The sequence below is a fragment of the Lithobates pipiens genome, unplaced genomic scaffold, assembly GCF_037356315.1.
Source record: "Lithobates pipiens isolate NorthernLeopardFrog02 unplaced genomic scaffold, aLitPip1_a1.2 Scaffold_18, whole genome shotgun sequence".
In the NCBI taxonomy this organism is placed as follows: domain Eukaryota; kingdom Metazoa; phylum Chordata; class Amphibia; order Anura; family Ranidae; genus Lithobates; species Lithobates pipiens.
Window position 1 is genome coordinate 150683072 of NW_027507758.1, and position 26432 is coordinate 150709503.

General features: G+C 43.4%; 1 protein-coding gene across 1 annotated transcript in view; it reads left to right on the forward strand.

Annotated features, from left to right (window-relative positions):
* Positions 1 to 581: 581 nt before the first annotated feature.
* SNX9 (sorting nexin 9) overlaps positions 582 to 26432 on the forward strand; it is a 194600-nt gene continuing 168749 nt past the window's right edge. Inside the window, exon 1 of the mRNA XM_077486269.1 lies at positions 582 to 746. Within this exon, the coding sequence (XP_077342395.1) occupies positions 735 to 746 (12 nt within the window). The 5' untranslated portion in view covers positions 582 to 734. The remainder of the gene's footprint in view (positions 747 to 26432) is intronic.

Below are 26432 nucleotides of genomic sequence, written 5' to 3' on the forward strand. Positions count from 1 at the left end.
CGCTGCGCCAACTTCCTGGCGTGCTCTCCATGTGGACCATGCGAACACTCCTGAGCTCATCCCTAGTGCTAAAGTATAACTAGCAGGCAAAACATTTTTTTTGTTTTTGACAGAGTGGAGAGGGATTAGAACATCTGCCATGTTTTTATTGCTGTCTGTGACCCCTATTAGAGAGATTCATGATTCATTCTCTTTATTTGTCCTGTTTGCCATTATCATTGAAAGTGAAAGTAAAAGGAAACCCCACATTTTGGGTGTCCCTCAGAACAATAATATGAGGGGAAATCTTCCAATGGGGACACTAGCTCTGGTGACAACCACGGATTCCCTCACGTTGGAAGGATTTCCTCTCACGATTTGTTTTAGCTACTGGACAGGAAGTGAGGGGAAATCTCTCCAATGGGGTTATAATCCTCCTTTGCTCTATGCAAAATGAAAAGCAACGTTTTGTCTTTAGTTCTACTTTTAATATCGGGTTGTTTGTGAGGAACAGAAGAGAGAAGTGTGTGGTGGGAGATGAGTGTGTGGTGAGGGCTGAGTGAGGCGAGGCGGCAATGCTGCCATGTTGTAGATAGAGGGAGTCCTCCGGGCTGTGGATGTAGTGTGTGTACAGAGAGGCCGGGACAGGAAGAGGCAGTGTGTGTGTGTACTGTGTGTATACTGTGAGTGTACTGGGTGTGAGGCTCCCCGTGTGTGTCTGCTCCGGGGCCACAAGTGATCAGGAGGGTCACAGCATGGCAGCCAAGGTAAGCAGCTCCTATAGTAGTGAGTGGTGTACACCCTGTATGGTGGGGGGGAGGCTGGTATACGGCAATGCTGTAAAGTGCTCATCAATAGAGTTAACAAAGGCAAGGGGGTGCATAGGGTGTGTTGGGGTGCAGGCAGGAAGTGCCAGCTGAGAAGGGTGGTAGATAGATGTCTGCTGACAAACTTAGGTGGGCGGATGGGATCGGAGTGACATTTCCAGAGGGATCTATATTGGGAAGTAGAGAAAGGACTGTGCTGGTCTATGGAGTGTGACCGGCCGGGTCCCCATTGCCTGTCATGGATCCTGATCGTGCGGCATGCAGGCCCCGGTGTCACCCGGCTGTCACATCACACCGGGAAGGGGGTCAAAGATCACCCTCTGCTACTCCGCCACTGTCCCTGGCAGCGCTACTCTGACGTTTCCTGTGTGTTTCAGGAGATCTGATCACTGTACACATTCTCCTCCTAGTCTGCTGATATGCTCTAAAGTAGCAAAAACTTTCTTCTTTTTTTGGGCAGGAAAGGGTTAAAGCACTGTCAGTTTTGTGCCATCTCCATGGGGGGGGGGGGCGCATTTAGTCCAGTGTGTGTGCATTATAGTTGTTGCAGGGACAGTGCCAGGGCCTTGGTAGGCTGATGTCAGACGGGTGACTTTGCGGCTAGTCATTGGTTGCAATTGCCAGTGGCAGGATTGTTAATATCTTGCTGCTACCCCCTGTCCCTTTAATGCCGTGTACACACGATCGGAATATCGGCCCGCAAAATAGGGATAAGCTCAGGCGTGTTCACATACTCCATGTGCAGAGCCCGCCAGGAATTAGACGCAGCGCTGCGCTAATCACAGGCAGTGAGACATTGCCCGATCTCTGCAGCCGCGCATCGGGGCAATGTCTCACTGCCTTTGATTAACGCAGCACTGTGCCTACTTCCTGGCGGGCTCTGCACGTGGAGCATGAGAACACGCCGGAGATCATCCTTACCGCAAAAGACCGATAAAGAGTTTTTAGTCGGAAAATGCGACAGTGTGTCTTGTGTTGGCGCAATTCCAGCCAGCAAAAGATTGAGAGCATGCTCTCAATTTTTCGGTCGGGAAAAGTTCTTATCCGAAAATGCGATCCTCTGTGGCAGTTCCAAAGCGCAAAATTCCTACGCATGCTCGGAAACAATTCGACGCATGCTCGGAAGCATTGAACTTCATTTTCTCAGCTCGTCGTAGTGTTGTACATCACCGTGTTCTTTACGGGTGTAATTTCACGAACTTTTGCGTGACCGTGTGTATGCAAGGCAAACTTGAGGGGAATCCAGTTGGAAAAGCCGTCATATCTCTTTCCGACGTGAAATGCGATCGTGTGTATGTGGCATAAGAGTATAGAAAATGCAGGCTTTCAGATCTTGTGACCACTCTGATTGGCTGTTTCAGCCGTCACACGATCAGAAGCACCCCCCCCCCCAAATCGTAAGCATCAGGAGCTGCCTGTGACATTTGAGTTACCGGGAGTGCCGTTCCCGGCGTTAAAGCCCACCCAGAGGCCGCATATATACATGTGTACAGCTGGCGGGAATAGGGCAAGAGGCTGTCTGTTTGTAAGGCCCCTTTCACGCAGGCTTTCTGATCAGGTCCACCTGACGTTTTTTTCAGGCGGACTTGCTCGGATGCTCCATTCACCTCTATGGGGCAGCGGATGTCAGAGGTGACATGTCTGGTGAGACCCGCTGCTATCTGATCCTGTCTGTGAAATCCAGAGGGGTGGCGGCCCTATTTTCGATCCGCCTGGTGGATCTGATGAAAACGGACCGCCTGTCCATTTTTATCTAATCTCCCCATAGAGTAGAGCGGGGCTGTAATGCTGCGTACACACGACTTAACTTTCCGGCGGAATAGAATCATTCCGTCGGATAGTCCGATCGTGTGTGGGATAGTCCGGTCGTTTTACTTTTAAAAATTCAGACGGACCTAGAAATAGAGCATGTTAGGAATTGAGTCCTTCGGACAGATTTCAATTGGGAAAACAGTTCGTCTGTATGCTGGTCCGACGGACCAAATACGACGTAAGGACAGCTATTGGCTACTGGCTATCGACCTTCCTTTTCTAGTCCCGTCGTACGTCATCACGTTCAAAACGAACGGACTTTCGAATGGACTTTCATGTTCATGTGTGGGCAAGTCTGTTCATTCGGAAGTCCGTCGGGAAGACCGTCTACCGTTTTCTGCCAGAAAGTCCGGTCGTGTGTACACAGCATAACAGGTTCGTCTCAGCACAGTGAGCGGAGACGGACTTGTTATCCGGCTGCTCAGCCGGGATCAACGGATCAATCCCCCGCTAAGCAAAGTGGAGTCCAGGCCGCCTATGTGAAAGAGCCCTTACTATGGAATCGCTCTCTCTGAAGCCTGATGAACGGCTCAGGTGTGTTCAGCTCGTACTCGCCAAGAAGCCAGCACTGCCAATCATAGGCAGTGAGGCATTTCCCCTCTGGCAGCTGTACATACACACACACTGCCTATGATTGGCGGTGTGCAGTGATGGCTTTCTGACGGGTACAATCCCAAACATGCCTGAGCCCATCATTATAGCCCAGGCGGTGCGATGTCGCTCCCATCACTAGCGCTTGAAATTCAACAGTGATTAGGCCAGCGATAGAGCGATATTTCACTGGATACAAAAGGAACGATTCCATAGAGACAAACTGGCGGCCTCTTTAGCGATCTGGCGGTTTGTCTATAGTGGTAGAATCACCCGTCTGACTTTGGCCTTTCAGCGCACTGCACTGTTTACTTTTTTTTTTTAATAAGCTTGACATTTCATTCAACTTTATGCAGCACACTGCCATGCCATGTGATACATTGCAATTTTCTGAATTGCATAAGAATACTTTTTTCGGTGCACACCATGGCAGAATGTTGGTATGAACGGACACAATAGCCCCGGAAGGATTACCCCCTTCCTGACCAGAGCACTTTTTGCGATACGGCACTATGTCACTTTAACTGACATTTGCGCGGTTGTGCAAAATTGCACCCAAACAAAATCGACATCCTTTTTTTTTCCCCACAAATAGAGCTTTCTTTTGGGGGTATTTGATCACCTCTGCGGTTTTTATTTTTTGCGCTATGAACAAAAATTGGCAACAATTCTGAAAAAAAAAGCATTATGTTTTACTTTTTGCTATAATAAATATCCCCCAAAAATATATAAAAAAACACATTTCTTTCTCAGTTCAGGCCAATATGTATTCTTCTACATATTTTTGGTGAAATAAATTACAATAAGTGTATAGTGATTGGTTTGCGCAAAAGTTATAGTGTCTACAAAATAGGGGATAGATTTATGGCATTTTTATTGTAATTTTTTTTTTCATTATTAGTAATGGCAGCGATCTTACTATTTTTATCGTGACTGTGACATTATGGCGGACACATCGGGCACTTTTGACACGATGGAACCCTTTGGGACACTTTGGGACCATTGTCATTTATACAGCGATCAGTGCTATAAAAATGCACTGATCATACACACAAAACAAACCAAAATCAGGGCTGTCCCCACAACACCTTTTTCAACAATGTCAGTCTATATGGATGCTCTCTTGCTCTAGGTGCTGCAGCTCTCTCACAAATCCACTGGGTGGCGTACACTTTAAAAAATGCACTGATTACTGTGTAAATGACACTGGTAGGGAAGGAGTTAAACACAAGGGGTTAAGTGTGTCCTAGGGAGTGATTCTAACTGGGGGGGGGGGGATTGTCTCACTAGAACATGACAGAGATCTCTGCTCCCGGTGACGGGTGCACAGACTCGGACACAGAGACTAGAGCAGAAAAATACTCCATGCTGTATGAGTGCCTGTGTGAACGGGCCCTTAAAATTCTATTAGACTTAATTTGAAATCATGTTTAGCACTAACTTTTTAAAAAATGTTATTAAATGGTTAGAACTGTTTTGTCTGTTTCCCAACAGATAGATTTTTGCTTCACTTCCTGTCCCAGGGACCCAACAGGAAGTGAGAGGAAATTGCTTTAAAGTGGTTGTAAACCCTTACAAACCACTTTGACCTACAGGTAAGCCTAGATTAAGGCTTACCTGTAGGTCCAAGAAATATCTCCTAAACCTATACGGTTTAGGAGATATTTGCCCGAAGACAGGCACCGCTGTCTACAGCGCATGTGCCGTAGACAGCGGCGCGCAGGCGCACTGAGCGCGGCATTTCCAACAACGGAGCTGCCGCGCGTGTCGGCTCCCGTGCGCATGCGCGGGAGTGATGTCATCGCGGCTCCGCCGAATGACAGCGGCGGAGCTGCGAGACCCCACCGAAAAGATGGGTGCGCCGGACTACAGGGGACAGCGATGACATCGCTGGCTCCTGTGTCAGGTAAGTGACACATAATGGACTACTGTGCGATGCATAGTAGTCCATTATGCTTTACCTTTGCAGGGAATGAAAGAGGAAGTAAACCCATCAGGGTTTACTTCCTCTTTAAAATAAAGAGGAAATTTAGTTGTCACTCAACAGGTGTTCCTTCTGAAAGATTTCTCCTCTACTCTTTGTAAAATTTCTGATTTCCCATCACGTTTATGTTTTGATGACCGTGATCATTAGGACAAAGAGGGAGGGTAACCTTCCCAGAGGGGACACATACAGCAATAAAAACTTTTTAGAGGCTCTGGTCCTTTCGCACTGTATCCAAAATAAGAAAAACGTTTTGGCTTTAGATACTCATTTAGGCTGGGTTCATACTAGAGCATGGAGCGGCTCGCAGAAGCGGTCAATGTATCCCCAATCACCGGTTCAGGTCCGATTTTATCCTGAATTTTGGGCTGAAATGGACCAAAAGACGCACAGGACTCCTGTGCAGTTCGCACCGGAGCCACTCCGGAGATGTGTAACCCGGCTGCATAGAGAGATGGTCACAATCTCCTGCTATGTGAATTGGATGCGGAAAAAAGCCACATCCAATTCACAATAGTGTGAACCCAGCCTAAAGACTCGGAAGCGCGCCTGCACGGGATGTGGGGAGGATCCACCAGTGCCGCCGTGGGAACCCAGAAGAGGAGGATCGGGGCCACTCTGTGCAAAACAAATTGAACAGAGGAGGTAAGTATAACATGTTTGTTATTTAAAAAAAAAAAGTGAGGGTTTACAACCCCTTAAGGATACAGTGAGAAGGCGGCCAGAGGACATCTTTCTACACCCACCAGAGTCTTGCATTTCACACTTATTTTTACCAGAGCTCACATAGTGAAATACAGGATTTTGAAATCCGTGTCAATGTTTTGATGTTGAATTTTAAAAGTAACCGTGTTCTGTCAGATTAGCAAACCTGTGAGATTAACAGGCTTGCCGCTGCTTTTAAAATCCAACATGAAAGCACTCTGACTGTATTACACTATATAAGCTCAGTTAACTGGTAAAAATAAGTGTGAAATGCAAGACTCCAGTGTGTGTAAAAAGATGTTGGCTTGCTGACTTCTCACTGTATCCTTTCTGTGGCCGAGTGCTAGGTGTACCAAGATGGCTGTCAAGGAACGTCACTTCTGTTACGAAATTTGACAAGTCTCTTAATCTGACCGAACACTGGCTTGTAAAACATTTGATTAAACCAATCTCAGTTTCATTTGATACTTTTGAGGGCAGAGGTGAGATCTGGGGTCTAACAAAGCTCAGATCTCTCTGTAAAGAGTACCCATCATTGCTCGTGCTGTCGCAAGGGATGCTGTTCATACCTTGTAATAGCAATAAAGCTGATATGAAAAAAAAATTTAAGAGACAGTGTAAATAATGTTTTAAATAAAATATGTAATGCATTTTTTTTTTCCAAATAAAGTTTTTTTTTTAAAGTTTATTTTCGGTAGTTGCATAGGGAAATAAGCATTACAGAAGCACAGTAGCAGCAGTGTAATTGCCAAACATTGCAGGGTCAGGGATAAACACACTATATGTGGTAACGGGTCTCGGGCACGTACAGCAAATTTCAACAGTTTGGTCGGCCAAGTGTGGGGGGTCAGGAGACACAGAAAGTCAACTGCCCGCTCCCAAACCCGAGAGGCCTGGTAAGTTCCGCTATAGGGCCTATGCAACACACTTAAAACATAGCAGCAAGAGTCCGCTGCGCAAATAAACACAGTTGGCAGAAGAGAGACAGAAAAGAGATAGGAAAAAGAAAGCCAGAGATCCACGTCGTCATACCTCCCTCGGTGCGCCCTTAGTCCTCCAGCAGCCGCCATCTCCCCCAAACCAAATCAAATTCCTCCAGCCTGTCCCGTATTCTGGCAGTCATTCTTTCCATGAGTTCTATGTCCTTTATCCTAGAGTAAAGGGCTTCCATAGTTGGGGCCGTTTGGCTTTTCCAATTAAGGGCTATCAGGCAACGGGCTGCCGTGAGAATGTGTCTTAGAAGTTTCCGGGACGGTTTAGCTATTTTAAGTCGGGACAGGCCGAATAGGAAGAACTTGGGTTCAAGCGGGAGGGGCACCTCTAGCAAATGAACAAGGAGCTGTTGGGTCAATATCCAGAAAGGGGATATCAAAGGGCAAGTCCAATATATATGGAACAGGGTACCCCTGGCTTTCAGGCAGCGCCAGCAACGATCAGAAGTGAAAGGATATATTTTGTGGAGTACCTCTGGGGTCTGGTACCAATGGACGAGTATTTTATAGGCATTTTCCTTATAAAGGGTGCATAGTGAAGATTTAGCCGCCTGTCGCCACACCCCCTGCCAATCCTCAGATGAGAGTTCCTCGCCTAGTTCCCTCTCCCATCTCAACATGTACTTGTGCTTGCCCCTCATCTGGGAATGGTGTGAGCTGAGAATGCGGTAGAGGTCCGAAATTAACCCCCTGCGATTCCTTTTTTTATTTTTAAATGGCCCCTTCCCGCTGTGCTCACATGCAAATGTGATTGAATGCATATGTAAATGGTAATCAGACCACAAATGTGAGATATCACCGTAATTGTCAGAGTGAGAGCAATAATTCTAGGGCCAAACCTCATGTTTAACTTTAAACTGTTAACTGTAAAGGGCGGCTTATTAAGCATTGTCTATGGATAATTTAATGTACCATGTTAGGTATCTGTTTAGTTGGCATAACATCATCTTTTATATTCTACCAAGAATAGGTGTTTTTGTGCACTAAAATTCATTCAAATGTATTTTTTTCCTAAATATGTGAAAATTGCAGCACAAATATTGTGGGACATAAAAAATTGCAACAACCACCATTTTATTTTGTAGGATCTCTGCTTTCAGAAAATATATAATGTTTGGGGGTTCTGAGTAATTTTATGTATTTAAATATTTTAATGTTATTCACTAAAGTTATTTTGCATGTATGACAATGCCCTGTGAATGACTCATTCAGGGAGAGATGTAAACATGAGCAAAATGTGTAGGCAGCGGCATGTGAATGACTGGTTTTGGGTGAGATGGAAACATAAACAATGTGTAGGCAGTAGAGCTGCACGATTCTGGCTAAAATGAGAATCACAATTTATTTGCTTAGAAGATCGATCACGATTCTCTCGCGATTCTTGTGGCGTAACATCATCTTTCACATTAAAACAAAAAAATTTGGGCTAACTTTACTGTTTCTTTTTATTTTTCATTGAAGTGGATTTTTTCACAAAAAATTGTGTTTGAAAGACCGCTGGGCAAATACAGTGCGACATAAAATATTGCAGCAATTTACATTTTATTCCCTGGGGTCTCTGCTAAAATATATATAATGTTTGGGGGTTCCAAGTAATTTTCTAGCAAAAAATATTGATTTTACTTTATGAAACAAGTGTCAGAAAAAGATTTAGACTTTAAGTGGTTAAACTTCCCGCATTTACACGTTTAAATATTTGACAGACTGCCTGGATTTTTTTCTTTACACACAGAAGTTTCCATTTGAATAAAGAAGGAAGTTGGGTACAATGTTTCATTTTAAAAACTTGTCAGACTGGATGTTTTCTTTTGACAGCTGAGTGAGCAGATAAGTCTCTCCACTTGTTATATGAAAGAATCGGCAAACTCTACAATAGAGATCATCAGAGGGGTTGAATCGAGATCACGATTTTTAATGATTCTAGTAGGCAGCAGCACATGAATGACTGGTTCAGTGTGAGAGGGAAACATAATTTGTAGGCAGCAGCCTGTGAATGATCATCAGAGGGGTTGAATTGAGATCACGATTTTTAACTATTAATTGTGCAGCTCTAGTAGGCAGCGGCCTGTGAATGTCTGGTTTGGGCTGAGATGGAAACATAAACAATGTGTAGGCAGCGGCACATGAATGACTGGCTCAGGGTGAGAGGGAAACATGAGTAATGTGTAGGCACTGGTGTGTGAATGACTGGTTCAGGGTGAAATGGAAACATTCACAGGCCGCTGCCTACACATTGTTTATGACTGGTTCAAGCTGAGATGGAAACATAAACAATGTGTAGGCAGCAGCATGCTAATGACTGGTTCAGGGTGAAATGAAAACATAAACCGCGTGTAGACAGCGGCACATGAATTACTTTTTCAAGGTGAGATGGAAACATAAACAATATGTAGGCAGCAGAGCTGCACGATTCTGGCCAAAATGAGAATCACAATTTTTTTGCTTAGAATAAAAAGATCACGATTCTCTCACGATTCTTGCAATGTAAAATCTTTCACATTTATAGGAAAAAAAATGGGCTAAATTTTACTGGTTAGTTTTTTGTTTGTTTTTTTTTTTTTTTAATTCGTTAAAGTCATATAAAAAAAAAAAAAAAATCATTTGAAAGACTGCCGTGCAAATACAGTGTGACATAAAATATTGCAACAACCACCATTTTATCCTCTAGGGTTTCTACTGAAAAAATGTATATAATGTAATTTTCTAGCAAAAAAAAAAGAGATTTTTAGCTTGAAACCAACAAATGTCAGAAAAAGGTTTAGTGTTTAAGTAGTTAAGCAGCGGCACTTGAATGACTGGTTCAGGGTGAGATGGAAACAAACAATGTGTAGGCAGCGGCATGCTAGTGACTGCTGCAGGGGGAGGTATGCAATGCATACTAGCACGTTATGACATTTACCTTGAGCGGGAAGCATTTTTATTTAACCAGTTTACTACCACTTTAAGGGAGTGGTAAAATGTGGCTCAACTGCCTGTTTTTACCGCCCCTCGACCACGAGTATGTACAAGCCCCCTTTTCAAGCCTTGAATAGTAAAATCTTTCATCAGTATTTGGTATAGATCCACCTTAATTTGTGTTGGGCAGTCATTCAGAATGAATACCGTGTGCATATATACGGCGCCGTAGTGCATTGCTGTAAAGAATTTTTTTTCGGGTGTGGCTTACCATGTAAATCCAGCCTATGCCAAAACTACACAGACAGCTTTGAACCAATTGTAGTCATGTGGTCCCGAGGACTGCAAATCAGTAACTAATCCCAGATTTTTATATGGTGGGATGAATTGTATTGGCCACCACGGCCACGGACATAGGAAACACGGAGACACGGGTAGTCTGGTTGCTGTCTGCCACCTGGGGGCGCCTGTAAGGAAGAATCGCCTTCAGGCTCTGCTCACGTGTGGCTTGCAGAATGTTTATTTGGCTGATGAAGGGAGATAATATTCATTACTGGTTAACTGCATAACTTGTGTGATTACGTTGTGACATGAGAAAGGACATACATTGTATGACCTCTGCTCTATGGGACTGAACCTTCGGCTGATTGTTTTCTGCCATGTTCTCCTATTGGTGTGAGAACACAGCTGTGTTGTACATGTACACAGACTGATCAGATTCAGAGAACACAGGAGCACTGAGCACTTCCGAGGACTTACCACTCCATTCACACTTCACACAAATCATTAGGACTTGTCGGCACAACCAGATAACATTCTGAGCAATAAGTTCTAGTTCTACTGGACTGCCAGCCAAGGCTACGGTTCTATGGTGCCTGGATTCATTGTGCAATCATTAAATAATCATAACGTGTAAAAAGAAAAATCTTGATCACTTCTGAGGAGTCAGTGTTGCTTTGGTAATAGAAAAAAAAATGGATTACTTTTTTTTTTTTTTTCACATACTGTCACCAATCAGTGTACCTGATCACCGCCACACCAGTTATATTATAACGCTGTACTGGTGTGGTCCCCAACCTATTTTAGGCTGCGGCTCACAGCAGGGGGTCCGGTGCCCCCTCTCTGTCTCCTCCGGATGCAGATGGGCATCAATCAGGCTGCACAGAGGGCAATGTTGAGTCTGCATTCCTGGCAACAGGGAGTGCTGCATTCCTGGCAACAGTAGGGCTGCATGCATGGCACTTGTGAGGCTGCAGATGGGCACTGATTAGGTTGCATTGATGGGCACTGACCCTTCTTTTGCTTCACAGTTCTTTATTTATTATTTATGTTTTTTTCCTGAAGCTTCTCTCTTAGGCTCGGTTCGCACAGGGGGCGATGCGAGGCGACACGACTTGCCTCGCCGCGACCTGCCGCGACCTCAGCGGCGACTTGCAAATGACTTCTGTATAGAAGTCAATGCAAGTCGCCCCGAGGTCACCCAAAAGTAGTACAGGAACCTTTTTTCTGAGTCGGAGCGACTCGAGTCGCTCCTCTCAGAACGGTTCCATTGTACAGAACGGGGGCGACTTGTCAGGTCGCGGCACGGCAAGTCGTGTCGCCTCGTGTCGCCCCCTGTGTGAACCGGCCCTTAAAGTAAAGGTGCGTGTTATACGCTGATAAATACGGTATATCCAAAGAACATACCCAAGCTCATCTCTCCATCACACACAGCCACAAAGGCAAGAGAGTTCTTGTTGGGCAATGTATTAGTGCTGGAACACACATATGCCATATACACACGGTCGGACTTTTCGCAGAAAAAGTCAAACGGAATTTTTTCATCGGATATTCCAATTGTGTGTGGGCTTCATCTGACTTTTTTTTTTTTTTTTTTATTCTGACAGACCTAGAAATAGAACATGTTTTAAATCTTTCCGACAGAATCGATTCCTATTGGGAAAACCGTTCGTCTGTATGCTGTTCTGACGGACAAAAAAACGACGCAAGGGCAGCTATTGGCTACTGGCTTCCTTTTTCTAGTCCCGCCATACGTGTTCTAGACGATTGGGCTTTGGTGTGATTGTGTGTAGGCAAGACTATTTCAGTGGAACTCCGTCGGAAAAACCATCAGAGTTTATTCTGGTGGAAAAACCGGTCGTGTGTACGTGGCATGAGAGTGAATTTTAATGGTTCGAAGAATGTCAGGCAAAATGTTCGGCCCTCAAGCACGTTCACTTCATCAAATCCGTTCCTCTTTCAAAAAGGTTTGGACACCCCTGCTCTAGGGCCTCTGAGAAAAAAAAAAAAAACTATATATATATATATATATAAAAAATTTTTTTTTGTGTGTGTGTATATGTATATATATATATATATATATATATATTATTATTATTTATTTTTTTTGGGAGGGGGGGTTCTAAGTAAAAAAAAAAAAATGCTGATTTTTTTTTTTTTTTTTTACTGGTAAACAAAAATTTTCGGAATAGGCCTCGTCTTCAAGTAGTTAAATAATCAAAGTGTTCTGGGGGCTGGGTGTGGATGCAAAATGTTAATCAAAGATCTGCAGGTTTAATTAATATGTAGTATTTCTGTTTATAGGAAAACAAATATAGTCATTTATAATAAGTGGGGAAAACAATGTGAAATATTCTGCCAGAGCAGCAAAAAGATCAGATATGCTTTAACAGCTTTTCTCAGAAATACACATGCTTTGTTTCCTGTGAGCAGGCAGGGATTGTGAAGTGGGGGGGCCACGTTTACCACTAACAATGGAGACATTGATATCTTGGTTGTGTACGTGAACTGGATGGAAGACTTGTGTGTGACTGTAGTATTCTGATATGATCTACTTTTGGTGTAGGCTGCCCTGGTAATGTATGAAACTGTCTGATCTCTAAATATTGCATTTACCTAAAAACGTAATATATAGCAGCTTACCCCTCCTTAGATGAGGTGGCCGCATTAGTCTTTTTTTTTTTTTCAGGCATTGTTACTGTATTTTCTCCTGGGGTTTCTGTGAGTAATACACTTCATGTTCCTGAATGGCTATGCTCACTCCTCTACTGTATCTATGGCAGGAGCAATGGTTACAACCAGGTTGGAATTCAAGCAAGTGTGCCTTTGTTATTCTCTGTGACATGGAGATATAAAGGGATTAGTAGTTTGCATGGATAAGATGACTGATTTATACTTCCAGGTCAGATCCCAGGAAGTGACAAGGGTACTACTGCATTTCTGGCAAGATCAACAGGTCGTTTCTGTACTTGCTGAAAATGTATTTAGTCTGAAACATGAAAACAAATGAAGCCACCATATCGAAGGACTAATAAGGTGCACTATGTTGCAGGTAATGTATTATACCTTTTTGTTATTCAGTTTAGTTTTTTCCTTTTTGTAGAAAACCCATAACCCACACACCAATTATAACTGGGTACATTTAAAGCGGTTCTAAATCCAAACACAAACATTTTATTAGATTGCAGCTTACCATTTCTTCAATTAGATGTGATGGCTGCATTTGTTTTCCCTTTTTTGGGGATTTTTTTGCTTTATTTTTACCTGATGATCTGGCTAGTAAGTCTTTTATTTTATTTTTCAACTTACTTTAACAAACCAAGCCGTCCAGCAAAATGTAACCTGCATTCACACAAGATTCTGTGCTGCGATTTCAACTGGCTGCAAAATAGGGCACACAATTGCGATGCCATTACTTCTATTGGCACCCCAACCGCGCCGCAATTGTTGAGCGGTAAATTGCGCTGCAATCACAGCAAAGCGCAACACGTGATGCTGTTGCTCAAAAGAAGCTCATGTTCCTTTTTGAGCAACAAGCGTTGCGCAGTGCGATTTGCTGCGATCGCAGCAAGATTTACTGCCCGACAATTGTGACAAAATCACAGTGCGATTGGGGGACCATTAGAAGTAATGGCAATATCACAATCGCGTCCCGCGTCTTGCAGCCATTTGAAAATGCGGGGTGGAATCCCGGCGATTCCGCCCGCAATTATGTGTGATTGTAACCTACTGAGAAGGCTTTTTACAATGATCATCTTTTATTTATGGAAAACCTTTATCCTAAAAGGAAAAAAAACAGTTTGCTGTAACCGCTTATAAAGCGTTGGCTGGAGCCCTTTCAAACCGATATGTTTTTCCTTTTTACTTCGCAAGAAAAACGCAAGAAACATGTTTCCCTTTAAATCCTATGGGACTCTTCACACCACTGTGTTACAAGTGTGGTGCATTTTGAAAAATCCTGCATGCTACATCTTTGGTGCGGTTTTGAAAACTGCGCCTAAAACTTAGCTTGCCATTGCGATGAATGGAAATCGCTGTTAAAACGCACCACAATTTGCGTTTTTGTGTGTTTTTGAGTCACGTGTCCATTTTTTACAGGTGCAGGCAACCCAAAAATGCACAGGAAACGCATCTGAAACGCAGCAAAATCGCGGTAAAAATGCATATGCATTTTCACTGCGATTTTTCTACAGAGCAGTGTGAAAGGGCCCTAAATCAGCTAGTGCATCCACTGGTGGCCATACATGCTTTGATAAATGATCAAGTTCTTTTCAGATCAATCTAAAGTCATCAGTCACTGATTGATGACCACTTCAGCTCCGGAAGGTTTTACCCCCTTCATGACCAAACCATTTTTCGCTTTTTAGCACTCTTTGGTGGTATTTGATTGCCACTGGGTTTTTTATTTTTTTTGTGATCCAAACTATAAAGCACCAAAAATGTTGAAAACTTTCTCCTGTAAAAAAACATATTCAATAAAAAAAATTATAGATTACATTTATGAAGAAAATCACATTTCTTCATGAATTCTGGCCAAATTGTATTCTGCTACATGTCTTTGGTAAAAAAAAAATCCCAATAAGTGTATTCAGCCCCGGAAGGATTTACCCCCTCAATGACCAGGCCATTTTTTGCGATACGGCATGCGACTTTGTATACAAACAAAATGTATGTCCTTTTGTTTCCCACAAATAGAGCTTTCCTTTGGTGGTAGTTGATCACCTCTGCATTTTTTATTTTTTTGCACTATAAACAGAAAAATATTTTTTGAAAAAAAAATTTAAAACAACCCAATATTTTTTACTTTTTGCTATAATAAGTATCCCAAAATGTAAAAAACTAAAAAAAAAATGTCTTCATCAGTGTATTCTTCTACATATTTTTGGTAAAGAAAAATTTCAATAAGCGTATATTGATTGGTTTGCGCAAAAGTTATAGCGTCTACAAAATAGGGAATAGATTTATGCCATTTTTATTTTTAATTATTTTTTTTTATTAGTAATGACAACGATTTTTAGCGGGACTGCAATCGGACACTTTTGACACTTTTTTTTTGGGACTAGTTACATTTAAACAGCGATCAGTGCTAAAAATAGCCACTGATTACTGTATAAATGACACTGGCAGGGAAGGGGTTAACACTAGGTGGCGATCACGGGGGTTTAAAGTGGTTGTAAACCTTACAAACTACTTTGACCTACAGGTAAGCCTAGATTAAGGCTTACCTGTAGGTCCAAGAAATATCTCCTAAACGATATTTCCAAAAAGACAGGCACCGCTGTCTACGGCTCATGCGTCGTAGACAGCGGCGCGCAGGTGCACTGGGCATGCCGCTGCTAACGGCGATATGCCGTTAGTGACGTCTCCCTTGCACATTCACGGGAGTGATGTCATCGCTGCTCTGCCGCTGTGAGTGGCCGGAGCAGCGATACCCAGAAAAGAAGATGGACGCTCCGCGCTACAGGGGACGGCGGTGACATTGCTGGCTCCTGTGTCAGGTAAGTGTCACATAATGGACTATGCGATGCATAGTAGTGACTAGAGGAGGAGACAGATCGTTGTTCCTGATCAATAGGAACAGCAGATCTCTCTCTACTCCCCTGTCAGAAAGGGGATCTGTTTGTTTACATTGACAGATTTCCATTCTGGCTCTCTGTGGAGCAATCACGGGTGGCTGCTGGACATCGTGGCCTCTGGCTACGCACATTGGCTCCTGCAATGCGCCACGGGCCTGCTATTGCTCTTAAAGCGGCTGACATACACCTACGGTGAGTTGTGCAGCCGAACCAACCTGCCTCAGTATAATGACCGCGGCTGGTCAGCAAGCAGTTAATTGGTTTGCATAAAAGTTATAGCGTCTACAAACTGTGGTGTACTGTACAGTGTGTATGTGTGTATATATATATATATATATATATATATATATATATATATATATATATATATATATAATTACTAATGGCGGTGATCAGCAGCTTATAACGGGACTGCGATAGTACGGCGGACATTCTGACAACTGATACTGGGGATGAACTGACTGGCACTGACATCACCAGTAACGCTAAGGCCTCATGCACACTGGACGTTTTTACAGCTGCTGTTTTTGGCTTCAGCATTTTTTTCTACAGCCAGTAAACTTCCCATCATGTTATCCTACGTGTCCATACACACATAGGCTGTTATAATCAGTTTTTGGCTGGGGCGCTCTAACACTGAAAAAAGCTTGAAAACGCAGCTATTATCAGCGTTTTAGAGCCATAAGCTTTTGTGAAAGTATGAATCTGTTAAATAAAATGCTGTTACATAAAAATGCTACTGCAAAAATGCTGAAAAACACATTCTACAGCTTTCTACAGCTAACCCTACTGGCGTTTTTATAACGTTGCTTGTGCATGAGGCCAAACTCAAAAAAAAAAAAAAGCTTAAAAATGCAGATATTCTGTGTTTTTGAGCCCTAAGCTTTTGTGGGAGTATAATTCTGTTTAAAAAAAAAAAAAGCTAAAAAGCGCTACTGCAAAAATGCTGAGAAACTCATTCTACAGCTTTCTACAGCTAACCCTACTGGCGTTTTTATAACCTTGCGTGTGCATGAGGCCTAAAAAACGCAGCTATTCTGCGTTTGTCAGCGTTTTTGAGCCATAAGCTTTTGTGCTATAGGTACAGATCAGCCTATCTTTTATATAACACAGGCTCAGGGACACTTATTGTTATATTACAGAGGGGATGGGATGATTTTATATCGGTGACTTAATAACCTACTTTAAGATCCCGCTTCATACATTATCGACACAGACCAAAAAAATAATAATTTTAGTGCAGCGAGGAAGGGTTATAACTTCTGACGGTGTTTAGATTTCTTTTCATGCTTTTCCTATCCTGGTGACAACCATCCCCACGGAAACAGGAAGTGATGGAAAATCTCTTAGTAACGATAGTAATATATATGATATAAACAGGTATGACAACATACCTGACAGATGATACATGTTCATTCTATCTTACTCCAAAAAAAAATAAAAGTTTTTGGCTGGGGTTGGGCTTCAAAAAATGTTGTGATTTTGGCACCGTTCACCTCATCTTTTCTTTGGGGTAATAGAGGTAGGGTAATGTTTAATAGATTATAGCCCAGCACAAGGGCCTGGTTTGTTTGTGTCATAATGCAAGGTATGGAGAGATGACGGGCTCTCTTGCCTGTTGATGAAACCTACAAAAATTTACATCTAGAATGTGATTATGAACAGGACACTGAAGTATGTGACATCAATAGAGCAAGGAGAGTGAAGGAATGCGCCAGTATAGTCGCTTACACTTGCTTTCTTTTCTAAAGAGCTATCTGTGTTCAGATAGCTCATGCCCGTGCTATAGCCGAAAGACTGCTACAGGACCTGAATTGCCCCTGCGGGGTGTGTGCAGTGCGCTCTCTGAATAGTGAGTCTATGTGACTTGGCCGATCATAGAACGGAGTAAGGTGCCAATCCGACCCCTTAACACGTGATGAGCTGTTGGCTAATGACAGCTGATCACATGATGTATATAGAGCTGGTAATTTGCTTCTTTTTTTTTTCACGCTGACAGCAGCATCAGTTAGATGAAATCAGTCCTGAACAGAGAACCATTGCCTCCTCATCTGTGCCCACCAGTGCCACCTGTCAGTGCCCACCAGTGCAAAACAGTGCTGCCTAGCAGTGCCCACCAATGCCACCTATCAGTGCTGCTCATCAATGCCACCTATTAGTGCTTATCAGTGCCACCTATTAGTGCTTATCAGTGCAGCCTCATCAGCGCACATCAATGAAGGAGAAAAATGACCTGTTTGCAAAATTTTATAACAAACTATGAAAAAATTTTTTGTATTTTTCCAACATTTTTTTATTTGTTTGGCAAAAAATGAAAACCCCAGATAAAATACCACAAAAAAAAGCTCTTTATGTCTAGAGGAACCGCAAAAGGAAATATACTTACCCGATCCTCTGCTACTCCCCCCCCCCCCCCTCCACACAACTTCTGCATCCCCGCACTCTAGTGGTCTAGGTAGTGGTCTCATCGAGACCAGAGCAGGGTCCATAGCCCTACTCTGGAAGTGAGGACGCCTAGGGACAGTCCATCACCAGATCGTGGGGGAGTGCTGCCAGCGGAGGATCGGATAAGTAAAATTGTTTCTCCTTTTTCTTAGATTACATCACAGTGATTAGTCACGTTGCAGCTCGCCCATGTCTTTTTTTTTTTTTTTTTATCCTCCGAATGGAGATCTAAGCTGAAATGGGAGGAGGTACCTGTCAAAACTAAGAACTTCCTGTAGTAAGTTTGGCTTTAGCCCTTGCAGTGCAGACACAGCTCCACTTCAAGGGATTGTTCTTTTTCTGTCACTTTAAATGGTGTAGCAATCATATCAGGTCTGTAGTGTTACTTCATCTGGATGAGTACCAAAAATCGACAACCACGTATTTTGGTTGCCACATACAGACCCACCCTCTGCAATGAGATTAATAATTAAAAAGTGGGAACAGTGTCCTTAAAAGTCTTGGAATGAGTTGGGTTTACAAGGTTTTAAAGGCGACCTGTCATGAAACTGACATGAAGGTCATTGCTGAGCTCTCCCTCTAAAAATGCTAGTGGTTTGTCTGTCAAACTTGGATGTGTCACTAACCGTATGTTATGCTAACCTAGTTATCTCTCCCCAGATGCATATTTCTCTTGCAGTCATGGCCACCACCTTTGGGGTTTGTTTACATTCCTCAATGGATCCTTGATGCATCAGCCATATCTGCACAGTAGCTTCTTGTAAGGTTCTCTGGGGCTAACGTCTAAGGGTCCTTTCACACGGGGCGGATCAGTTCTGATCCGCCCCGTGGATGTCCGTTTGCTCAGCAGGGATCACTCCGCTGATCCCCCGCTGAGCAGGGAGATGACAGCTCCGTCTCTGCACACTGCGCAGGGACGGACCTGTCACAGCGCCGCTCTCCCCTATGGGAGATCGGATGACGACGGACCGCAGTGCCCGTCGTCACCCGATCCGATCCGCAGACGGATGGAAAAATAGCTTTTTCCTCCGTTACACTTTTTCGGATCGGAGCGGGTCGGATGTCAGCGGACATGTCACCGCTGACATCCGACGCTCCATAGAGCTCTATGGAGCACCCGTTCAGGTCCGCCTGAAAAACTGACAGACGGACCTGAACGGATCGTCTGTGTGAAAGAGGCCTTAGACAGGGACTCTTCGGTGTGACCCACACAGCAAAATGCCACCAGCCCTGCTCCAAAGTCCAGAACCACAAAGCACTCTGGTCCAGAACCACCCAGCCTTTGCTTGAATAAGTTAGGCTTGGCCCTGTGACTACTGACAAGTGTGCTTTGGGCTTATTCATTCCTGTGGCTGGATCTGTACTCATCTGAAAACCTGTATTTATTATGGGTATGGATCATTCATCGGGCAGTGGCACTATTGTGCAGTAGGCTCAGGGTCTGCCTGGGGATTTTATTTAAAAAGACTTTAAACACCTTCCCCTCTTCTCAACCGCATACCATACATGGGGTGTGTTTTATAGCCCAGCAGGGGATTTCAGTGCGACTCACTGAATTTTTTTTCCTGATGCAGTGCTATTGGCTTTTCAATGGGCATAAAGGAGCTCTGGCAAATGGCCAAATGCACAGTTCAAATACATACAGTATACAGTATGTTTACTGTTTTACCTGGGAAGCCATTCATATATAACAGGGATATGCAATTAGCAGGCCTCCAGATGTTGAGTCCCATCATGCTCTGCCTCTGGGTGTCATGCTTGTGGCTGTCAGAGTCTTGCTATGCCTCATGGGACTTGTAGTTCTGCAACAGCTGGAGGTCCGCTAATTGCATATCCCTGATATATAATATAATATATATGAGGGGTCTTCAAAAAGCTTCTGCAGAAATGTTTTGAAGAACCCTTATGTAATATGAGTTTGCTACAGTATCAATGATGGCACTCCAGATAAAAGTTGAACTTTTTTTATTGATAATAATCCATAAGGCAAAGAGCAGCAAAAAGAAAGGCTGGACACCCCCAGAGATTATGTGTACAAGAAATGACCAACTTGGAGCAGTATTCTGTCAGGGTCTATTCACACAGTGTGTGGTGACTGGTGTTTTTCTGCGCCAGAGATGCTGCTTTTCATTGCAGCCATTGGATGGTACCGCAGGTAAAGCGGAACCCATTGCAGTTCATAAACATGAATGAAGCGTAACTTTGTACAATCTCAATAAAGTTATTGTAAATGTAAAAATTGGGATGCGCACATCTTCCTGCCCAGCAAAAACGGACACAATCCCACATGATAAAACAGAGCGTTTTAATATGCAGCTTGGGTGAACAGGCCCTAACTCTTCTACTTTCGGGATTACCATTCGGTTCCAGTGCTGTCCTCACCTGGGCCGGTTCTTCACTGGTCTTTGGGTCCTCGGCACCAGCATGTTAACTGTGGCTTGCGGCTTCACAGCTGGTTTCCCACTGTGTAACATGTGCCAGAAGATTGCGGGCGGAGGAGGGAGGAGGAGAGGCCTCACTTACACTTGGTTCTCCTAAGTATGAACGGGGGAGCTGCCAAAACGATGTTCCCGCTCCCCAAAAACAAAAATCCAAATATTGGATGGGATAAGCTGAAGAAGTTTGGGTGAAGTTTCTCTTTAATGTTTCCTGGGTCAGCTTCTGCGTTTTTGGACAGAGGTGATGTCTAATCATTGTCTACTGATCTGGCTGAGAGGTGACACTGGAAGCTCCAAAGGTGCCGATCTCTAGATCATCTGTAATCATAGTAATCATCACAAGAGATCTCTAATTGTCTACCATTTTTAAAAAAAAATTTAAGAATAGCTTCTGGTATTTCCAGGGACCAGTGACATAGCCAGGGCCTGACATTTGTCCCCTAGGAAGAAGGTGAATGGTCCAACAGTCTCCTTGGATCTGTAACATGTCCTAGAAGGTTGAGCACGGAAGGGAGAGGAGGAGAGGCCAAACTTGCACTTTGATTGTCTAAGTAGGAGCGGGGGAAACTATGTACCCACTCCCTTTAAAACAAAACCAAAATTCCAAATATTATGGGATGGGGACGAGAGGAAGATGAAGAGTGGAAATTCCTCTTTTGGGTGAAGTTCCACTTAAGGGCCGGTTCACACTGCAGGCGATGCGAGGTGACACCGACTTGCCTCGCCGCGACCTCAGCGGCAACTTGCAGATGACTTCTGTATAGAAGTCAATGCAAGTCGCCCCGAGGTCGCCAGAAAGTAGTACAGGAACCTTTTTTCTGAGTCAGAGCGACTCGAGTCGCTCCTCTCAGAACGGTTCCATTGTACAGAACGGGGGCGACTTGTAAGATAGCGGCGAGGCGAGTCGTGTCGCCTCGCATCGCCCGCAGTGTGAACCCGCCCTTAATGTTTCCTGGGTCAGTTCCAGCCTCTTTTAGACAGGGGTGATGTCTAATCATTGTCTACTGATCAGGCTGAGAGGTGACACTGGAAGCTCCAAGGGTACTAATCTCTAGATCATCTGTAATCATCACAAGAGATCTCTAATAGTTTCTGGTAATTTCAGGCACCAGTGACATCCCAGGGCCATACATTTGTCCCCTGGGAAGGCTATGTCACTTATGCCTTCCAGAGATATCTCCTGAGAAAAAAAAATACCTTTTTCTTGATAGCTTGCAAGATTTCACTGATGCTGGAGACCTGGGACAGATGCTGGTAGGCTGGTGCAGAGAACAAGCAATCGGACTTTGGCCCATTGTCGTCTTTTTTTTTTTTTTTTTTAAAGCGGCAGAGGAGACAAAGGATGGGCAGGAAGGAACTGGTGGCAGTCAAGTACTAAAAAAGCTTTTTAATATACGTAGGTCAACTTGTTTCACTATAAAGATTTAATTGGTGTTGGCGGTGTACAGTGCTTTGAAAAAGTATTCATACCCCTTGAAATTTTCCAAGGGGTTGGCATGTTACAACCAAAAAATGCAAATGTATTTTATTGATATATACATTATAGTGGAGCACTAAAATAAATGAAAATGCAAGAGAAATAATATCACGTGTATAACTCCAAGTATGATCCTTAAAGGTAAAGAATGTTATGATGTGTACAGTAGCATAGGATACTATCTGTTGATCTGAATAACAGAGGTGTTCCTGCTAGTATAAAAGTTAAAAGTTCAACGGACAGCAGTAAGTTGCTGTAAAGAGTCCTGTTAGTGTTAAAGTGAAGAATTCAGTGAGCAGAGATGATTGTTGTGAAAAATGGTAAGTCCCCAAGAGGTAAATCAGATTCCCACGTGAAGGGATGATATATCCGTATTTCCACCATCAATCAGTGCTCCACCAGCAATGTGTAAAGCCAGCTCGCTTACCAGAAGATAATAAGTAATAAGTATTGAGTTGTACAGCCAATTGAAAGAACTTGGACCTTCCAAAAAATCCAATCGCTCTTTAATGGATGTTGTAATTCTCCCAATGTTCCCGATCACAGTAGGGGGTCTCAGCGTTCACAAGATAAACTCCAAGCTTTGAGTGTTGAGACAGCCAGCCTTTCCTATGGGCAATAAAGTGTGGAGGATGGGCTTCTCCATAGGTCACAGGCTTGTCACCTTTATTCATGTACACATGTGCTGGCAGGTTCTTTAGACATGTGGAGGTTGTCTGAATTGTGCGAATTTGACAATATCTATAAAGAACGAAATCTAGTCCTTTAGGTAAAACCTGCTGTCCTAACTGGAAATCTCTCAGCAGAATGCTCTATCCCACCTCAATATAATAGCCTACTGCAATGGTGGATGATGGGCAAACAAAAAAGAAAACCTGCACAGGCTACAATGTCTCTTGTATTTTATAGGGTTTTTATGTGAGAGACCAACAAAGAAGTGTCACATAATTGTGAAGTGGAAGGAAAAATGATAAATGTTTTTTTTTTAATTTTTTTTACAAATATCTGAGTATGGCGAGCATTTGTATTCCGTCCCCTTTACTCTGATACCCCTAACTAACATCTAGTGGAACCAGTTGCCTTCAGAAGTCACCTAATTAGTAAATAGAGTCCACCTGTGTGTATTTTAATCTCAGTATAAATGCAGCTGTTCTGTGAAGCCCTCAGAGAACCTTAGTGAACATACAGCATCATGAAGGCACACACCAGACAGGTCAGGGATAAAGTTGTGGAGAAGTTTAAAGCAGGGTTAGGTTATAAAAAATATACCAAGCTTTGAACATCACGGAGCACTGTTCAATCCATCATCCAAAAATGGAAAGAGTATGGCACAACTGCAAACCTACTAAGACATTGGCGTCTACCTAAACTGACAGGCTGGGCAAGGAGACCATTAATCAGAGAAACAGCCAAGAGGCCCATGGTAACTCTAGAGGAGCTGCAGAGATCCACATCTCAGGTAGGAGAATCTATCCATAGGTCAACTATTAGTCGTGCACACCACAAATCTGGCCTTTATGGAAGAGTGGCAAGAAGAAATCAATTGTTGAAAGAAAGCCATAAGAAGTCTTGTTTGGAGTTTGCGAGAAGCCATGTGGGGGACACAGCAAACATGTGGAAGAAGGAAGAAGGGATGCTTTTATTTTCATCAGGGACAAGACAGCTGGTCTGAGTTGATGGGAATATGAATGGAATCAAATATGGGGCAATCTTAGAAGAAAGCCTGTTAGAGTCTGCAAAAGACTTGAGACCGGGGTGGAGGTTCACCTTCCAGCAGGACAATGACCCTAAACATACAGCAAGAGCTACAATAGAATGGTTTAGATCAAAGCATATTCATGTGTTAATATAGCCCAGTAAAAAGTCCAGACCTAAATCCAATTGAGAATCTGTGGCAAAACTTGAAAATTGCTGTTCACAGACACTCTCCATCCAATCTGACAGAGCTTGAGCTATTTTGCAAAGAAGAATGGGCAAAAATGTCACTCTCTAGATGTGCAAAGCTGGTAGAGACATCCCCAAAAACATTTGCAGCTGTAAATGCAGCAAAAGGTGGTTCTACAAAATATTGACTCGGGGTGCTGAGTCAAACGCACGGCACACTTTTCAAAATATTTTACAAATATGTGAAAACCATTTATGATTTTCCTTCCACTTCACAACTATGTGCCACCTTGTGTTGGTCTATCACATAAAATACATTTACGTTTTTGTTTGTAACATAACAAAATGTCAATACTTTTCTGTTTTTCTAGGATAACATTACTAATAAATGAAAACTGTTATGACTTTTTTGGATGAGCTCTAGACATAATTGGCACCCATTATAAGGAAGTAGAATGTTTTTAAATTCCACTGATCAGTGTCCCTCCGGCCCTCATCTGGTGCCGTTTCCATGCTAAATGCTATAGAATTTGTGCACTTTATTTACTGTGGTCACTATTCCTGTTTTGCAATCTTCTCTCGTACCTCTTTCTGCTACAGTGAAACATTGCTCTGTATTTCATAAGTTTGTGTAATTCTATAGGTACGGAAATAGGAGAGGTTTATGAGGTTGAGCAAATGCAACTCACAGCCTGCTGAATTACATTTTACAATTCGCTGAATAATTTGCTGGCTTTTCTATGGTATTTGCTTTTCCTGAAACGACTCCATGCTGGATGTGATTCCAAAATGCCTGTGATCCATACTGGCCAGCCGGGTGCTTCATTTCAGCCAGAGCTGACTTTACTCCATAAGCAGTTTAAATAAACATCAATGTACTGGTGTCTGCAGAATTATCTGGGTAGAAAAAAAAAAGAATTCTGCCTTTAGGGAATCGTTTCATAGACGCCTTTCTGGGTTAAGTAAAGTGGGCGATCCATAAAGCTAACATTATGGTTCACTTAATTAAAAATGCAGCAATTCTCCCAATGAGTAGGAACTTCAAATGTCACATTCACTGCCTTTTCCCGTTGCTGGCAAATGCATGTGTGACCTGTTTATTACATTAGAACCTTCTGAAATCTGTACGGCATCCAAGAAGAGTCAACGGCAGGAAACCACAGTCTACTGAATACATCAGGAAAATATTTCTTTGTCACTTTCCTGTTCTCGTTAGAAGTAAGGAGCAGATCGGTCAAAGTGAAAAGGATGAGTTTACTTACTAATGTTATTTAAAGGAAGCGTGCAGATTTATCTCATCTATATGCACAGTGCACATTCCCTCCCATTCCCTAGGAACTACATAGTAAATATTATTTAATGCATTGCATTCGGCTGAAGATTCTTAAACATCAGCAACAGTGGTGGCTGGTACGAAACTTTTTGGGGTGGTGACAAACAAAACGCCCCCCAGGTCCACCCGCACTCAGCCTCTGCGTGGTGATGGTCCCCCCAGGCTCAGAGCCTCCACGAATACGGTCCCCCCGCACTCAGCCCCTCCACAGTTACAGTCCCCCCCCCGCACTCAGCCCCTCCACAGTGACAGTCCCCCCCTGCACTCAGCCCCTAAACGGTGATGGGCCCCCCGCACTCAGCCCCCCCCCCACGGTGACGGCACCCCAGCACTCACTCCTCCATGGCTTCCTTGGCTTCTCCTTCTGGCCAGCCCGATCCACCTCCTAGCTGATTGACCAGGAAGAAAAGCAGGAAGACAGTAACGAATATTAATTTGCTAGTGTCACAAATGGGTGGGTTCGGGGCACAGTGCCCAAACTTTTTCAAGCCAATTAGAGCCACAGGCTGTAATCATGTGGTTTAAAAAAAAATCTAATGCACAGACCGCTTCGGATCCACAACATTTTCAATGTTTGTGATGTTTGGCCCCCAGCTGTGCTCTGTGGTTCCACCCCGTGGTCTGACTTCCTGTTGTAGGGTGGCTTTGTTCGTTCTTCATGGTTCCCCTGTGTATAGGAATGTAGCCACCCTCTCTTGCTTGATTTCAAGATGGACTTGAGACTAGGGTTGCACTGATAGTTTTTTTAACCGACGAATACAAGTACTGATATTTTCGGTCAAAGACTCGCCAATACCAAGTACCGATTCATCCAAATTTTTGTTAGCGGCCTTTTGACACTGATGAAAACGAATCGAAAAGTACACCACATTTTCATCCACTGATGAAAATTATAACGAAAATCAATTCCATTTTTGTTAACACACGAATACGAAATGAAAATGTGAGGGAGGAATGTTTTATCTGGTTTCTACAGAGCTCCGTGAGTGCTTCCGCTCGCAGCAAGCAAGCGAGTCTGTAGCGTGCTTACTACTTAGTTAGCACTGTGCAGCATTACAGGCCACCTCAGACGATTGTCCAGAGCAGCACTGTGCAATCACACTGCACAGGTATCGGTTTTAGGTATCAAAGCATTTGCACAAATACTTAGTATTGGCACCTATACTAGTATCAATAATGCTCTGACCCTACTAGAGACCATGGGATGTGTAGTGT